At 40.0% G+C, this 19,334-nt stretch overlaps 1 protein-coding gene across 31 annotated transcripts in view; it reads right to left on the bottom strand.

The window, feature by feature from the left end:
- Nucleotides 1–19,334, bottom strand: part of PLD5 (phospholipase D family member 5) — a 175,484-nt gene that overhangs the window by 34,596 nt on the left and 121,554 nt on the right. For 28 of the 31 annotated variants that reach the window (XM_080585154.1, XM_080585169.1, XM_080585156.1 and 25 more), the window contains one exon: nt 3,578–3,705. In XM_080585154.1, the coding sequence (XP_080441280.1) occupies nt 3,578–3,705 (128 nt within the window). Of the gene's footprint in view, nt 1–3,577; nt 3,706–4,347; nt 4,424–19,334 lie in introns of all 31 variants that reach the window. The other 3 variants (XM_080585162.1, XM_080585161.1, XM_080585163.1) reach the window with 1 other exon arrangement.

The raw sequence follows: 19,334 nt of genomic DNA, 5'->3' as shown, positions 1-19,334 counted from the left end.
TCAAGTTCCATCCCCAGCTCTGCTGCAGATTACCAGTGCAACCTTTGGCTAGTAAGTTTATCTGAATATAAACACAGTCACGCAGGCTGGCAGAGCACATGGTGTCTTCCGGGGGGGGGGAAGATATGCTAGAGGAAGGAAATGTGGAGATTTTATGTAGTACATTACAGTCCTGATGGCACAAACAAAAATTATGCACAACTCCTGTCTGAAGCGTTCAGATCTTCAGGTAGTTCCTCTCCTTTATTATAGTAAAAAATCAAAGAGCTAGAATAGTTTCTGCTTGTTACAGTTCCATGTGTATAAACCTGCAATAAATGTCATCTTCTTCTATGGTAAAGGCAAGATTATTTATTGATGTTTAAGGTGTGCAGGACAGAGCAGTGAAAAAGTCTGTATATAACTAATTAGGTAAAGACACAAATAGCTGGAAAAAAGTTTAATTTCTCAAGAATTATTTTTTCTTGGAGAAAGAAGTATGTTATATGCAGGTATGATCACAAGTATCACATTAAAAGGGTTAGCTTCCAAAAGTACCCCAAATATACACAAAAGGTTTTGCCTGCTCATCACATTTTATCTGTTGTTAGTCTTTACACAGTTCTGAGTGTGAATATGCTCCTTTGTGTCAAGTCTGTAAATAAATATGGAAAAACAGTATTTTTATTCTCACTTGATTTGTACACCTGGAAAAGAAAACATGAATCTGTAGACAGAATAAACTGAATGTGCAGCCTACCACACAGAATCACAGAATGTTAGGGATTGGAAGGGACTTTGAAAGATCATCTAGTCCAGTCCCCAACAGTTTATAATCCCCAATCAGTTTACAATCCCCACACAGTTTATAGTTGCATTGTGTGCCTGTTCTTTTTTCCACAAATGCTTCCCCTTAGAACTAGCTTGTCACTAATAAAGGCTTGGTTACTAAATAAAGGTAGATTCTGCCAATAACCATTTATCAACACACACTCAAACTAATTACCAACTGCACAACTTTTAAATTCCAAACCAATGGCTGAGGTTTGCATCCTTTTTTTAATTACAGCGAGATGAACACAAAGAAACTGCAATTGTAGAGCACTGCTCCAGCCTCACACTAATAGAATTGGAGATGCATTTGCACAGGTTAGGCAAGCAAAACTAACAGCCACCTGACTGTATTTGTACAGTATCAAAAGCAAGCTCTGGAAATACTGTAGAAACCTGCTGCATCTTTAGCACAACTGCTGCACCAGTGGAACAGGTGCTCCTACATGATTAACGCAGCGTACTGGCTTGAGCGCATGCAAAGGTTCAGTAGGGAGGAAGCTGTAAACGTGTATGTAGAAAATACAGGGGGAGGTATGTGGAAAGATATGACAACCATGTACAGCTAAATCTTAAGCTTTTCATTGCATTTCAGGTATTATTAGATGTGAGTCTGAATGTACTAAAACAATTTACACTTGAACTGAGCCTCTGAATAATGAGCCCCTGCTAGCTACAAGGTGACTGACTCACACTGGATGGCTTGTTTGAGTGAGAAGGATAACTGCATGCTTGATAGGCCGAAGTACCACGTCTTTCTAGAATAGCAGAGACCTACTTTATTCTGTGATTTGCTGTAAAACTGGCCCTGGTGGTTTGCTGATTCAGTAACCACAGTTCTGTTACTCTAAAAATCAGATGAGTTTTTAAAGAGACCATATGTGACTAATCAACAGCCCAGTCTGCCTTTTCACAGGCCCTTCCCTGTAGGTAAAGCCAGGATGCAACAGAAAATGTGTAGTGACAACTTGAGCAAGTTTTCTGCTGTCGTTGCAAAACTGCAGAAGCCCTACCCCACTACTGCAGGCAGCGCGAGTGCATGGGCCTGGACAGGCCTGGCGCTCCCTGCTCCTCTACTCCCCAGCTCCACTCAGTACGTACTCTTTAAGGGGGGGCCTGACCCTCAGGTGCAGCTACACGGGGACATTTTCTGATAATGAAAACCCATGGGAGCCGTGTTTCCACATGTTTCCCCAGTGAGGACTCAGCTCTTTGTATCATTAGGTCCTATGTGTGCCAAAGCATTTTCCTTCAGGAAAGTACTCAGACTAAAATGACAGGGTTCTGTGCTTGTTTTGCCTCTTACGTGAAAAGCTCAAGACAGATTATTATTTTAAGACTGCATATCAGATCTCTTTGGCAGTTGCCCTGATTTATTAACCTATAACTCTGGGGTAAGGGAATTGGATACTTATATCAGATGTCAACAGGGGCCAAGCATCTAATATCCTCAGGCTCTTCTGAAACCCCAATGTGCATCTACCAGCTAATTGAAAGCAGATTCTCTTTTACTGCAACTCGTGAGAGAGATTTCTTTTTTTCTCTGTACAAATATTCCTCTGAGCTTCATTTTATCACCACATAAAAAATATGCTAGTAAATGACAGTAAGACAAAAAAAAAATCCAAATGCATACAAAAAATACAATGATAAAATTAACAGTGAGGAATCACATTTGAAACACAAAACTAGCCTCAAAGTTCAATGCAGGCATGCTACATGAGTTAAGATTTACTTCATCATGAGAAGACCAATCCTATAATGAAATCTTAAAAACTCCAACGCAACACACACCTCCTTCTCCACAAAGTCATTACAAAGGACGTTCAAAATTATTCATAAGTTTCTGACATTCTGCTCATATTTCGGAAGTATGTTTTTTTAATAGTAATTAATAACAATCAACCTAGGATTGCTTCCTTTACCCTACGTTGTGCATTACAATTAGTGAACTCTAAAAGTACAGGCTCCACGCCCTGAATATGACCAACAGCAGTCTCACATGGTCATTTTTGCTCCATACCACTGACTATTACAGCCTTTAACAATCCTGAGACTGCTGGGGGAAAAAAAGATACCTCCGAAAAGACAAATAATCATCATGGATGAATTACTTCTTCAAAATGGCATTAGACTGTAGAGAGTCCTCAGCACTGGTGGTTGGTAAGAGGCCTTACTGTACATCCCTAAACTCTCTTGCTTATGACAGAATTAAAATACAGAATTTTAATAGATACAATCTTCAATAGCCTTATGCTATTGACTTTCTGTGCCCATAAATCTATCCCTCCCCAGCTGTGGTGGGTATTTCAGGATATTATGTACTATCCCCTTGTAATTCCTTCTGAATTTTGCTTTTTCTTATTTAAATGGCAGATGAGAGGGACTTGGTCATTCTCATGGCACTATCAGGGAGTTTCTTTAGCAGTTTGTTCAAAATTATCATTTTTTTTAAATAAGAAAACCAGAACTTACAACCTTGAAACAACACAATCATCACTGAAATCAATAAAGGCAATAAATATATATTTTTTTTAAATTAACACAAAGCATAACCGTTGAGGATAGGTATTTCAATGAGAAGAAGTAACATTTATAGTAATACACTTGTGAGAAGACAGAAGAGTCATCAAAACTCTGGCAGTCTCTCTGCCAGCAAACTATCAGAAAAAGAAAGCTCTACATCTCCACTTGTTGGCTTCAAAACAATACTTTTTTCCTTATTATACGCTCAAAGGGTATAGGAGCACTTTTTCAATTAAATTACCTGTCCCAGTGATCTCCAGTCTAGGCTGGCACTCCCAATGTACACATGCTGTTTATCAACAATCCAGAAAGATGACTGAAGGCGACCTTCATTATATGCTGACATGTTCATATACAGCACTTCAGCACCTAGAGATTTACAGACACAACAACAAAAAGTACTGTTTAGAAGTACAGAAGTTACAGACATTAAAGAAAAGAAACTTCACATTTCAGGGTCTCAGCTATCAAAGCTACAACGGGACATAATTAAACATATAATTAAGGCTTAAAGTCAATGATAGACAGTCTTACTGCCCCACTATTTCAGACCTTAATTAACGTATATTCCAGAAAAACAGGTGTAGGGAACATCCCCATGTGTTATTCTCTTTGCTTATTTACCTCCCTTTTTAGAATCACGTAATTGCTATTTTTTCAAGCACTGTATGCTCCTAAAACCCTTTTTAAAGGTCTATGCTGTAACTCTAACCTGTTACATATTATAATGACCTCTGAGCTATAAAACCCAACTATATCCCCAACCTGAAAAGCAAACTCTTTTCCCTTGCCCTGTGCAATGCTCTGAGCACAAAGCCTGCAGTGGGTTACCGCATGGAACAGACATCGATGAGAGGACCCCACAGGGAATATTAAGGAGTGAGGAAAGAAACAGAGACCTGAAGTATGCTGAAGCTATGCTCAATGGTACTCATCTGTGACTCTGAGCCTGCCACTTTGTATTGAATGGTTTTCTTAAGGATTAAAGTCTGCTGAAATCAAAGGACCTACTTGCAGGGTTAAAAGCTGTTGGCTCCATCACATGAGTAAAAATGTCTGAATCAGCCCCATCAGTATGTTTGCAGCACTAAACACAGAATATATTCAATATTAGATGAATTCATGGGATATCTCACATCATTATTTTTCTTTCAGTGCTCCAGTGTTTGTAAGATTAGGTGATTAATCTGAATTAATTATTGCTGAAGGTAATTTAAAGTAACCCAATCTCTTTTTAGTTGTCACAGTAAGTGGGGAAGAGAAGTGACAGTAAAGCAGACTGGAGGGCAGCTATCTCCCATTAAACATTCATGTGATCATCAGTATCACGAATTCCAATAATGTCTGAATATGAATCACAACGTTAGAATTCCAGTATACTTCAGGAACTAAAATATTTTTTATTTAACTTCTTATTTCTGACCTTCTAAGAAATATTTGACTCAATTTTAAGCTGTAATTGCCAGTGATAAATATTCCTTTTCATTATCATTATTATTTTTATTGTTATTATTATTACTATTATTAAAATTACAAATCTCTCTTGAATGAATGATTCCAGAAGTTCAAGCATCAGGAAAAAAATAGATATAGTAAGGCACCAAACTTGCAACACAGGACTTTAAGCAAGAAACAGTTTGGCTCATGGTCACTACAGTTACATTTCATGCTACCCAGCTACATTTCCCATTTTTTACAGGCATCATCTAACCACATTCATCTAGCTTGGAAACAAAGGAAAGGTTGGAAACAAAGCGTTACTCCTTTGAATGTGTTGCTGTTTTCAATCCATGCATTAATGAGTAGAACTGTGCTAATTAATGAGATAATGCGCGTGAACTGGTAAAGAAACCAGAAAACACTATAGCAGGTGTTAAAATGGTTTAAATTGTTTTCTTATGAATAAACAAAAGCAACTCCTCCTACTAGCTGAAGAAAACTGTTCTGTAAGGTGCTGAACTTCTAGCTGATTACCTGAAAACTGTGTTTAAAAATCAAGTTTAACATAGCAGTTTGCCTTGATCATATTTTCTTTGCATACATCCAATTTGCAACATTAAACAGCAGTAGGAATTTAACACCCACAACACACCTACAGCAAATAGATTATAAATGAAGTGTTAGCATTTTCATATAGGAAAGGTAAAACTGTCTGCACCAACAATGACCTTTCTTCTCACAACTGAGAGCCTAAAATAAAAACATTTAAAATATTTTTGAAATATTCAATGCTGAATAAAAATGTTGATTGCCAAAGTTACAACAGGAAACTATTTTACCAACAATATTAACATTAAAAATAGCAGACATCTTCAGTAACCTGACATAAAATTCTAGGTATAAGACCCCAGGGTTTGGGAGCAGTTCACATATTGGCATAACTGGTGGGAGAGGACTATCACTCTAAAATATAATCTAGGCTTCAATTAGCAAAATAGTGATTATAGCAGTGCAGGTGATACTGCTAGCATACATACCATTAAAAACAAAACCTGGAACCCAATTTCTTTTCCTTTTGGAAACAGCCAACTCATAAGGCTGAGGAAACAGTATCTCCAAGTTAATTTAAAAAAAAAATAAAAAAGTTGTGTGTTGCAGGGAGCAGCTGCTGCATAGCCTATTAATGAGCCCTTAACTTTTGATGAAAGGAAACATGCATCAGTATTGATAACTGCCTCTGTTCTAGAAGCTCTTGAGATGTTTTGTTAAAATAGGCTTGTCAGGCCTTCAACACAATCCATCATCCCTAGCGTGGTCCAGTTCCCATGAGGAAATTAAATTGGACTGATCAATATGTGAAGCCATAACAGAACTCTTTATCATGCTGCAGTCTCAATTACACAAAGCTGGGGGTCTAGTGAGTTCAACCAGAAGGCACAATTTGTAGGTTTGATTGCTGATGTAGATGCCAGACTCTTAGAAAATAAATCCAACAATTTTGGTTCACTGAACATTAAAGTGCAGGATAAGAGCTTAGAGAAAACCAGTGCTGTCACTCAAAACCTGAGTGGATTTGCCTATCCCACAAAATCGTGCACTGTAAAGGCTGGGCCAGAGTGCCCATTTCTCACAGGAAGAAAGAATACTGCAGGGATCAAAGCGTGCTTGAAGTGACAGACATTTCTCTGAGTACTACTTCTAGGCAGAGAGGTTTGCATCCTCTAACAGGGTGATGGCTGATGCAGGCTGGGGCACACAGCAGGACCCTGGCCTTGGGAGCCTGGGCCTTCTCAGGCCGTGTGGGGGGAATGTGGTCTCTGAGGGGTGCCAGGCTGCTGCTCGGCCTCTTGCTCTGCCTCTCAAGGGGGGAGAAATAATACAGAAGGCAACAGGAGTACTTCAAAAAGACTGGCCTTTCATCCATTTCCCAAAGGAATCCCAAAGCAGAAGCACGGCACAAGAAAATGTGATTTACCATTTCTAGCGTTGCGAAGTGCTGTTTGGTATAGCTGCCTGCCCCCAGGTAACTTGATAACACTAACAATGTTATCAAGGCCACAGGGCAGGCTTGACTTCTAAACAGGAGCTTAAGGCCAGGACTTTTTCTGCATACTTGAGTCCAAACACTCTAAGCTGTTAGCGGGAGACTTTAATCAGGGGCTTATCGTACAGGTGCTCTATTAGGAAAAACCTTGTGTCATCCAGAAGCACATCTTGGTGCATCTGTGTTACAGCATATGCTAGCTGGGGATTTTACTACCGCTGTGGCAAGGTCACCAGGTGGCTACACAAACCGGGAGACTTCTGCCCCGGAAGCTGCAGCAGGCCGGGGCTCACGGGGCTGCTGCTGGGCCTCCAGAGCCACGTCTATGAGGCCGACTGCAGGAGGTTCACCAGGAGCCTCTGATCCCATGTCTGTGTGCAGCCTGGAATAGTACCAGCTTGTCCTGGTACAGAGGCAATGTCACTGAGCCAAATCACCTCTCTGGTGGATACAGTAAAACTTTTTTTGTAAAGAAGACCGAGAAAGAGCAACTGCTTAGGCTGCTATTATCACAGCTGCCTTGAAAGCAAACATGCAAATTCTGCCCGCAACAGTTTTCAGCAGCGCCAGTTCCAGGCTAAACTTGCAGTGGAGTTAGCAAACATAACGCCCAAGGAACAGAAGCTTCCTTTGCTTGTACCACGGCTAAAATTGGCCTTCTGTCTTCACAATTCTCTTACTCTCGCTATAAGTCTTTTTAAAACTTTTTAAAACTAGACAAAGAAAGATGGGAAGGGGGAAGGATTTATGGACTGAGATGAGAACAAGGCAGAGGTATCTGGGAAGCTGCAGCAACAGTGAAGAATGATTCACAACAGGCAGAGCAGTGATGAGAGAGAGCCCTGACATCAGCCCTGACAGGAGGGAGCTGTGCTGCAGCAGACAGGCAGCGGAGAGGGATGCAAAGCCTGATGGCACATGCTGGGACAGCAAAGCCCCAGGAGAACGGGCTGTGGAGACAGGCTGGGCCCAACTGCCCCCTGCTAGACAAAGGGGAGTTATAAAGATGGAGGAGATGAACAGGGGCTTTTTAATACTTCTCCATCTTGGGAAAACAGGGCCTGTTATGTGCAGGCCATGGGAGCACAGCAGGCAATGGGAAGGGGGAGCAGCACAGAGCTGTTGGTAGGCAGGGGATGTGGGAAGATTGTAGAGGGCTCCCAAAGGAGGAGGGAGAGCAGGATGCAAGGAAGCTCTAGTACACAAAATGAGTATGGTCAGTGAAAGCAATGCTGTTTATAGCTCTCTTGTATATTTGCAGTTTGTACCTGACCAATGCCCCTGCAACACATCCAATCCCCTGCTCATCCTTCAGCCACCATTCCCCATATCACATTATCACCAAACTGGCCACAGCAGAAACAGCTGCTCTCCTCGGCTTACCCCATTCTTGCTGTCCCTTCACTCATCATCATGTGCCTATCCTTTGCTCATGGCACTTTTTTTTTTGTCCTCTCCTAATTCTGTGTATTCCCAAGCAAACACTCCAAGTAATATGACCTTTAAAAAGGAATCTGAGAACCTGAGCCATGGCCTATTTGTTTCACCCTGCTGCTGACAGTCTCTTGGCACACAAGTATACACATTTTGATCTATACATTTTGGACAGTGGCCTCAAGCTGAAGTCACGAGCAGGCTTACCTTGTCCAGACCGTGAACCCTTGAGCTCACAAGAGTACACACACTCGGGCACCTTGCACAGCCTCTCTGGGAGGCTACTACGCTGGTGGGAGGCAGCACGTGCTGCACTTACCGTGGTGCCATGCACCAGCTCCACTCCTGCAGCTATACTGAGTCTTCAGAGCAACACAGATGCAGGTAATATTTGTATTGCAAAAATAGCGCAATATCATGTGCTAACTCAAAGATCAGCAAACGATCCTTTATTATCCCTAAATCCCAAACTTATTAAAAAAATTTGCTCACTAGGAAATATGAATGTGAGTACACACACATATATGGATGTATACATTTTCAGAGTGAACACCTCTTTCCTTACATTTTGCAGTAGATGCTTCCATTTTACTTATTTGCTTTCAGATGCAAAACTTACTACAATGTACACTTACAAATAAAAATAAGTTTCATTTTACTGAGACAGAAATCCAGAGTGTTCCATACCCTGCCAAGTGGCAGAGTACCTGCCCCATGCTGGACAGACACAAGTGACCGAGGCAGAGGATCATCTCCCCAGGAACTTTTATGCTCTTTTCTTAGCTGATTGCAGAAAGTCTGGAGTTGTTCCAGAAGCTCCATTAGCGTGACCTGCCAGCACTCAGAGGAGGACAAGTACAAAAGCAGAGGAATGCACAACTTGACAACACAGTTATTTTTACTATGTCTCGGAATGATTAAAAGGCAAACTAGAATATTTACTATTTCTTGCTCTTTATGGAATATTGGATTTAAAATGCAATTTAAAAGTCTGCCTGGCCCCAGAAGGATTAATGATTCAGACTTTGAAGAGAAAATACTCAAGGACTTTTAGGGAAATCTCTGATGGTAATACCTTCACTATGAATTGGCTGTTTTGCTTACACTCTCCTCCATTCCTCATCTTCCCCCCGCCTCCTCCTCTTCACAAGACTGATCCTACCACTCTGGGTGTTGTTATTCATTCACCGTATTATTTGTACTCTGGGTGCTGTTCATCACCTCAATTTCATACTAATAAAAAAAAAAGCATAAATACTTTAACAACTCCATATGCAACTGCCACACACACATACAAAAATGAAATCATAGGTACTCAAAGAAACTGTGTTCTCTTACAAGATCAACCAATACCCAAAGAGCCTTCCTAATAGAAATAGTGTCCATACCACCTTGAGCTTATATTGCCTGCCCTAAAGTGTAGCACTCAAACTGTATGCTGGACAAAAACGCCTTCCTTCGGTATGAAATTCCCACTCACTCCCAACATACAGCCAGCCATACCCTATGTGCACACGCAGCTTCTCAAAACAATACAAGGCCCCAAAGCTAATGCTGTCTGTATAAGACGACGCTGTTTCTGATGGAGTCATGTTCATGAAAAATTACTGGGTTGTTACTGCTTTCCTTTACATCATGTGTGGTCACCGATACAAGGACAGCTTTGAGGAAATCAGTGCACAGGAGAGGGATCTCCGGCTGCAGCTCTGTGGGCCCCTCTGGGACATCGCTGGAGAGATGCAGGTGCCTGCAGCAGTCTCTGGAGTTGAACTGGACAGGCTGACAGGCTCAGGGCTGTGGCGTGGATGGCTCAAGGGGAACATGCAGAAAGCACTCTGCTCCCTGCACGCTGCCACTGCTCGGCTCCACTGGCACGCTCCCTAGCCAGCTCACTTGTCCAAGCCTGGCTGTAGCTTGGAGGAAAGGCAGCTCGGGGAGCACTTCCCTGAGCAGATGGGCTGCAGCCAGGGATCTCCCTGTGGAGTTGCGGGTGTGGGAAGAGGGAGGTCTCTGTCACTGCCAGCTGACTTCCCAGCCCCCTCTCTTCAGGCACCGAGCCAGCTCCTCGCCTGGTTCCCTTCCCTCCCCAGCAGACCGTAACACACCGTCAGGCTCTGGCCAGTGTGACTGGGGACAGCAAACATCCTCCACAATCACCAGTAGTTTTTGCTTTGTTTTGCACCCATTTAGTGCATTAAAATCATTTCTGTGAACCAGAACAGCTCCAGAAACTGCTCTATCCACCCAGCTGGGGAAGCCAAGAGCTGAACATAGGGGCAGGAGTGAGCAGGAAGGAGGAGAAATAGGGACAAATGGAGCATTTCAAAACCCAACTCCTTGTTTGAAAATAGAGTATTACAGAATTACAACTGGCATGGTTACTTTTTTTTTTTTTTTAAATTAGCAATAATATTGGCATGAACAGATCTCATGTTCAGTGACTCTTCTTTCCTCCACCACCTCCTCCTCCTGGGTAGCTTTTTGGGCATTCAAGGAATGAACCTGATCAGAAAACAGACCCAGGTTAAAAAATCAGTTAAGAAAAAAAAAGGTTATTTCAAATGAAGAACTATTCACAATCAGTCCAACTCACCACCTGGCTATGGTGACACAACTGAAGGCACAGCACAAGTATGAGTGGCTTGTGGTTGGGTGCAACAAGATGCAGGAACTGCTTAGGCCAGTGCTGCCATTTAAAGATACGTCCATGTAATCTCAGCCTCAGTTCCAAATCCTAGTATGTGTTTGCCTTTCATCTCGCATAACCATTTGCATCATGCAAACAAAGGAGATATGAGGGCAGTAATGGCATTTGCTTGCAACAATGTTTCGCACGTGCTTACAGCAGGGTTTCACAGCAAGAGAGAAGATCCAGAAAAGACCCATCAGGGGATCTGCATGTGTGCAGTTTGCTCATGGTATGCGGGACGGCAAATCCTTGAGAACAAAGGAAAGGTCAGAATTAATTTCTTTCAATTCCTTGTTTAACTTCAGTGACATCTTGGGAGCTAGTTAGTTCCCAAGGCAACATATACCCAAACACATCCAGACACTGGCTCCCACGATTTCAAATGTCGGCCTTTGGTGCTAGTCCACGTAATCAAAATACCAATTTCTGAGCTAAGTACCCTGCTGTAGACAGAGTTCAGCATCAGAGCATTACAGCTCTCACCCATGTGAACGCATTTTGCACTGACTGCTGTGCCCTTTCGATTTACTCAGCAGAAAATCCAACAAATAACCAAAATGCTTCCTGCCCCATGTCACAGGAGAGACGTAAGAGATGCCTGACAACATTTCTTTGTAAAACTTACTCATAGCAACTAAACACAATTTCTGATTCACTGAACAAAACACTGTAGGTCCATCTTAATACAGGGTGGGCAAACCATGCCAAATACGATTACAGGGAAATAAGAGGTCTCCTCTTCACCTGCAGAACAGATACAGCACAGGCACGCTCCACTCAAGCTTCCCGACAGATAGCAAGTAGCTCAGCTGATTAATCACATACATGCATGTTTAACTAAGCTATGCACTGAATTTTGGACTGCAAATATGGAAAGAACTCGTAGGACTCTAGACCTCTGGTCCTTCCAAAGACAGAAATCCAGTTTCCAGAGGACACTCACGTCTTTCTCATTCCGTAAGGCCATAAAGCACTGAGATTCCGTAAGGAAAACCACGAAACACAGTGAAGCCCTATATACATTAACAAAACAGTATTTGGAAACGGGAATTGAAGCCTGAAGTACCTTACTCCAATGCAGGATATATCACCACATTAATTTTAAAAGTAAAACAACCTTCTTAACACCACGTAAAACATTTTTATTAATAACCCGTGAAGCTTTTTTTGACTTTTATTATCATTTGCACTGTAATAGTTCTTTCCTTTCTTCTCCCTTTGTTTTCTTAAATCCTGTGGTGTGTACTTGATTTTTTAGGTAAGATTTTTAGTTGTTAATTTAGAATTTTACATACTACATTTTCCACACTACATTTTCCACCAGAAAGCGTCTATTCTACTCTTAATTAAGGCACATACATGTTACAACCATGCCTTTGGAAGGCACAGGCTGCCACCCAGTATATTTTTGATACACAACTACCCCACAAAATGCTAGCAGCCAACCGTACAATTCATTATATGAAATAAGTCAGGAAAGCTGACATGCTTCAACTCTGCACTTTCCCACCTGGACTTGCTGCCCTGAAGCCAGTGATTTCTGTACTGTATCTGCTAGAGAAACCCTTACTGGCTGGGACAAAGTTTAGGACTCTGATTTTAGGCTATTTGTAAAAGGAAAAAAAAAAAAAGTCTTAATGCAAAAGAATTCAGAGTATCTTCTAAAGATCCAAACAGTTTTTCCTTGCCCTCTAATAATTACATTAGAATTATATTCATGCCTTTGTTAAGGGGCTTTGCTGCATGATGCAGCAAGCATGAGAGACATCCTTACATTTTGCACAGATGTGACACTGACATCAGAATCAGTATTTTTCAGATTTTTACTTCTTTTAGAGCTACTTAAGGTATTTCATATCAATAATCATAGATTTTTAAATAAAACTTTGAATAGTAAGAGAACTGATGATCAGTTCAATTCTTTTCCCTTAGCAGAACTCAGCATTTTTCTAGAAAAATGGTAATTTAAATTACATTTTCTGAATATAAATCTGTTTTGTGAGTCTTATGATTCAGTAAAGTCTGTAAGACAACAAGTGTACAACAAAGTTTGACAGAATATATATATAATTTTAATTTCCACATTTTTTTGTTCTCCATTACTGGAGAGTAGGCTGTTCATTTACTAGATGAAGCTATAAATGTGATTGCTTTACAGATTGGGAAACGTAATTTTCTTACTTAGCTGATTCAGGCGACAAAGCACATTACCACTTAAAGGAAGACTATTACACTATCAGTAAAGGCATTACTAAAGTTGGATTGTGGCTTTTTCTCTTTGCCTAATTATAATTGCATAAGTTTTTGCTATAAAAGAAAGTTATTTTAAATACAATAAAGGGATTAGTAAACTCACACACTGCTCCCCTCCACTTTCAAAGACTTTTTACTTGGATTAGCATTATGAAGAACTAGATTGATTCATACACTTCCTAGATGAAACATCCTAGAACGCAGGAACATTTTTTTCATGAAGAATGAGAATCACAGCCCTCTATGAATGAATATTTCAGGGTTAAATCCCTTAAAAAAATGCAGCAACTATTTATCTCTGACTTTATCAACGTCATTTCATTCTGACATTTATATACTCTAAACCCTTCAGTATTAGCATCAGTCACTTCTAAATGTTGACTAGTAATAACAACACTTGTGCAATTGCTGACAAGATGTGGTCCTCAGACATCTGCAGTTCTGCTTTGGCTTTTGTCAGTCTCCTTCCCACAAAAGAGAAATCCCAGTTCTAGAAGGTGAGAAAGTATGCTGCAGGGCTGGCAAGAAGGTAAGGGAGGACAGACTGTGCCTCCTCAGAGGGCAGTATTATTTGGTCCTAGCTCACTGGTTTTTATTTTTTACAATACCTTCATAATAGAATTGTCTTCCTGCACCTGCATTAACTTATGGCCTGAACAGCTCTGGAATATTATGTCCAGGCTACAAAAAGCCAGAAGAACAGGCTGACCTGGCCATGGCTGTACAAGGAAAGAAGAGGCACAGCCAGAACCAACCAACCTGGGTCTGCCAGTGGCACAGTCATTTCCTTCTACTACTTCTCACTTCTCTAGCAGCATCTTTCCCCAACTCTTTCCTTTGATTCTGTCCTATTACCCTGCCAAGTCAGCCTTTGACTTTTCTAATTTTTTTTTCCAGATCATTCCTATCTCAATTCCAATTATTTTTCTCTGCTTTCATCTACTTTGTCACAAGCCCACCAAGAACATGCCTGGCCTTTTACCAGTATTCTTTTCTGATGTTTTCCTAATTAATTACTCACTTTTCTGTTTCTGCCCTTCTCTTTCATCTGATTCATTCCTCATAGATCTACCTGTTATTTCATTTCCCCCACTACTTTCCCTCAATGTCATTCTTCCTCCCTCTCTCCCACTTCAGGCTCAGTTTATCATTTCACTCTTGCCCTTGCCTACTAATTCACTGTTTCATGTATCACATATATTCATTCAGTTATTCATACACTCCCCCACTCTCCAATTAGTTGAGAAACATTTTTTTTCTCTAACTACATATGCAGCATGATATATTCTCCAAGCCTTTAAAAAAAAAAAAAAAAGGAATGAAAATAATATTTTTCTTGGAGTTTTAAGGGTATTCACAGTTTTGGGTGCCCAGTTTGGTCCTTATTTTATTTTGCATGTCCTGCAGGTATTAACTCATGATATACAACCCAAAGGTATACAAAGAAGATTGCTTACAGTTTAGGGCTCTGGGAATTGTTTTTTTTTTTTTTTTTGGCTTTCCTATTCCAAACAACAACTGAACCTGGGTCTAAGGTTCTTAATAGAACAAGGCATTTTTATAGCCTCTTCTTTTATAGAAGCATATGCAGATAGACACTGCAGCTCTGCTGGAACTGACTGAAGTGACTCATGCTTGATTTACTATTGCTCTGGCCATCTTGTTGAATGCATTTGTGAGGGCTTCAGCATTCTGTTTTGGTTACACAGATGCTTCATACATGAAAATGGAGAAATTTTACAGACAAATTGACACTCCTTAGTTCCACAAGCAGAAAAATCCACACAATGAACTGAGGAAAACTAAAAAGGATGTAGGGAAACAATGCTTTGTCTCTGGGGAAATACACAAGGGATACAAATCAATAGCTTGTCAGTTAGCAGCTTTTTAACACAGATTGACTTTCAACCAAACAGCCTATTTAAAATGTAGAAAGCAAAATAAAAGGAAGCCACAACTCCACACATTCTATGTTATTAGTTGAGCAAAGGACACGTGCAATGTACCATCAATATTTAAGTGACAGCACACTGAAATCACAGAGGAGTTTGGTGTCCTGCAGGATTAGATCAGAAGTATCATCTAATTTCTTCATTGTAAACATCTGCAACCATCTGTGAAGGACAGAATTAAAGATCCTATTATATTATTCAACTAACAGAGCACCAGGCCTGTAGGACTTTGCTTACACTAGGGTCCCTATGAGAGTGGGGCCAGAAGGCAACATGTACAGCTCTAGTCCCAACAGTCACATCATGAACTCGATGCCAATACCGTCAAGGCACTCACTCTAAAAGTCAGTAGAAAGCACTGCCATCACTTCAGAGGCCCATCTGAAGTTGCTAGCTGGACACCCTGCCGGGGAAGCCTGAGGGATGACAGAATAGAGAAAAGACAGAAGGGGAAATCAAGTAGATTTGGACTATAAAATGTGTGTAAAATGGAAATGTTAAAGACTTGAAGGTGACCATGACTGACTATTGACGTGAAGTATAATGAATGCACAGGCAAGCAGGCAACTTCTGCACAAAACCAATGAGAGATCAAACTGAAAGCAGTACCAGACATCAACAGGGTCCTATGATGCACAGGAGATGGTTCTGCTAGGGAGGGCCTTGGAATAAAGCAGACTGCTGCTGTAGGACCTCTCTCGTGTGGTGCAAAAGGCAAAATGGGCAAAATGGAGCAAATAAGGCTAGGTTTTAAGAGGAGGGGAAAAAAATGAAAAAAAAGATAGTCTCATATTTTAAGTGGCTTAAAACTACCCTGAATGTTTGGATCCCACAGCTGATGTTCCACAAAGCTGCTCTGTATGAGAGAAGTCAGGGCAGGGCAGGCACAAATCTCAATTTCTGAGGACTTAATTTGAGCCCCTAGGGTCTATCTAGTCTTATTCACAATGACATTGATGTGCACTAAGTGCTACGCAATGATAAATACTCTGGAAAAAAAATAATCAACAGATTGTGTCACAAATTGGCATCAAAATAAGTGGACGTCTTGGCACTTGTCTCTGTGTCATTTCTTCATCTGTAAAATGGGAACTAAGCTATTCCTCCACTTTCTGTGAGAATGATGAACATCTATTCTTGAATATTCATGAAGCACTCTTATTTCAGTGTTAACATCACAAGAAAAAAAAGGAAATAAATTTGTCTGCAGATTAGGTCTTGACGAGTGCTCATTAAGCAAAAGATGAGACTACACAATGAAGATGATAGCAAAATAAAATACTATACGGATACTTACATGAGCATAAGTACCTCTGCACAATGAATTTTATAGGGTTCAGTGGGAAGAAGTGTATCACATTCACCTAAATTCTGCATCATAGCGCAAACAGTTTAATGGCACAAAAGGTCAGGATGCAGAGGATATATTTTACATACCATAAGTGACTGTTTCATGTTCATATTAGAGAATGCACCAACTGAGTAGCAACTCCTGATTTATTTTGAGGAATGCATAGTATTGATTCAAGCTGCAACTACCAAAAAGCCTCTGTAAGGATGACTACACTAAAACTCAGTGTCTTTATAACGCTGCATCCCTTAAGCCCCTTCTGGTAATACCTATTTTCAGAAAGAAGATCTTCAGAACACAAGAATATACACTAAGAGGAAATCAGCCACCAAAGAGAAAAATCTTTACCGGCTTCCTGGCAATACTTGAAAACATTTTAATAGAGACTCAGTTGTAAACGTATTATTACCAAAACCCACCTCTCCCAAGAGATGATGTAAGTACAGTTTGAAACCAGGCTAAAGAAGAATATTAGGAAATGGCATCCTTCAATAAGTAGATTTGAGTTCAAGAGAGCAAAATAAAATAAAATAACGTAACATAACATAAATAAAAAGGGGAGGGGAAAGGAAAGGAAATAAACTCTTCCAAGTTAAAAAAAAACAAGTTGAAAAGATTGTGAAGAACAATGGATACTGAAGCTGCAGAATACATTGGTACTTGTGTGTAGTGTTTTGTAGATGACAAAAACATGCACAGATTCAAATGCGATTGTTGAAGATCAAACACCACAACAAATTGCTAAATTCCATCACAAGGGAGTTCCTAATCTACGAATTGCTAAAAGAATATACAGGGTAATGGAAATATCATACTCCAATTGGTTTTGTTATGCTCTTTTTATAAGTGTATGGTTCTTATGACTCCAGCAAGACAGAAGACAGACCTTCAGTCTGCTGCCATTGTCTGATGGCTGAAAACAGTTGCTTTGTGACCGTTTGCTTACAAAATCTCATTTTTGAAAGCCAGTCATTGCAATCTTAATAATACCCTGTTGACACAACTTTGAAGCTTAGTACAGATATTATACACTCCTATAACTTTACTGGTATTTTTCCCATCACTTTACGCAAACATAGCTACTTAGATTAAAAGCACCAGAAAGTGGGATCTGTTTTGTTTTGAGTCATAGAAGTGACTATCAATTTCTGCAGTACATAAAGACTTATATTTTCACATGATATTTAGTTAATATTCTACCTGAAGGACAGAAAAGATGCTGAATGCACTCTGTTCTCAAGTTCAAGCATTAGAGACAATCACTCTATAAGGGTGTGCAACGAGAGATGGAAATGATGAAGAGTAATGCAGAGATATCATTCTGGGAAGTTTTCTTCCAGATGAATTACTCTAGATCAAGCTTAATGTAATCTAATTCCCAACCATTAGGCTGTGTAAAAATTCATAAAATACCATAGTGCAGTAGAAGCCTAAGATTAATTTTAAAAGTGATGCAGAAGATTACTAGAAAGATCAGTAGTAGTATAATAGTGGCAACTTCTTGTTACAGAGATAAATCTTATTAACTAATGCTGTGTAAGACAGAAGGATTTGGTCACATGGGTTTACTTTATGGTACAACCTTACTGTATGCAGCAACCAAAAATTAGTAGCATATGAGTAGCTTTTCCAGAATGTTCATTAAAGGAAAACTAAATGGTGCAGCAGCAGCTTAGTTTGGACATTTATTACTGCTCTTAGATACTTCTGATGACTTCTGGTATAACTCTGAATAGTATTTTAATTGCAGGTTCAAAGCAGAAGTATTGTATGGATTAAACTAAGCTGCAAAGAAGTGAAAAGAACTTAAAAACACATACACAACTTCAGAGATCCAAGTGTCAGTGTCATGCCACTTCAGACTGGGCTCTTTCCAGAGCTGACCACATTTGTAGTTGCATTATAGTCTAGATGACATCAAAAACTTGAATGAAGTGAGAGACCAAAATTTCAGCATCACTGGGAAAGCTGAAGAATGCTCACAAACAGTAGCAATCAGAAACAGAGCTAATCATACCAGCAAGACTGCAGCAATTGACTAAGACAGTTCTAGGAAGTCAGTCAGGCTTCAAGTGGATAAGAAACATACGTGAACTATATGAATGGACAAAAGAAAACTCATCAACAATAAATTAACCGGCTTTCTTTGAACCCCTATAAAAACACCATTGGTTTTCAGCTCTTTTCAGGATGAGATAGTGTTAGTGCTTTTGCAACCATGAGAAATTATGGGGTACCAACATTTCTGCAAAGGAAGCACAGCTACCTAATAAATGTTTTCTGACCTCAAGCAGTCCTGGCAGCTCTTACCAGTTCTTCCAGTAACAGTAGGTAGGTACTTGCATGCTATCCATATGTTGTTAAAATGTCATAACTAATTTCTGCTAATACCACCCGTTATTGGCTCCTCTGTACTAAAAAGTGTCACTGACTCAAACCAACTACTGCCATGCAAAAATAATCCATTCCAGTATGCAAACTATCAAACAAGATTTGGAATTATTCCCTGTGGGGTGAACCTGCTATGTTGGACCTGACTAGTTACTACTAGACAAAAACAATTTGGCTGTTCACAAGAGGGCTGGATTACCAACACTAGTAGCTATTCTGGAACTTACAAAACACAAGTGCACCCATTTCTGCCAAATCTGTGAATGCATATGCATTAGTAACAGACTCAAATGCAAAGGAATTTGCAAACTGCAAATATCTACCAAAATACTGATCAACTGTGAAAGACTTTTTCAATCAAAACTTTTCAAGCCAAAGAATTAAATTATTTCTACTAAACACCTAGCATTTTAAAAATGCTTTAGAGTACATCTAATCTTAATT

The sequence above is a fragment of the Anser brachyrhynchus genome, assembly GCF_964034855.1.
Source record: "Anser brachyrhynchus genome assembly, chromosome: 3".
NCBI classification, from domain to species: Eukaryota; Metazoa; Chordata; class Aves; order Anseriformes; family Anatidae; genus Anser; species Anser brachyrhynchus.
The sequence above is the reverse complement of the archived record's forward strand: the minus strand, read 5'-3'. Positions and strand labels throughout refer to the sequence as shown.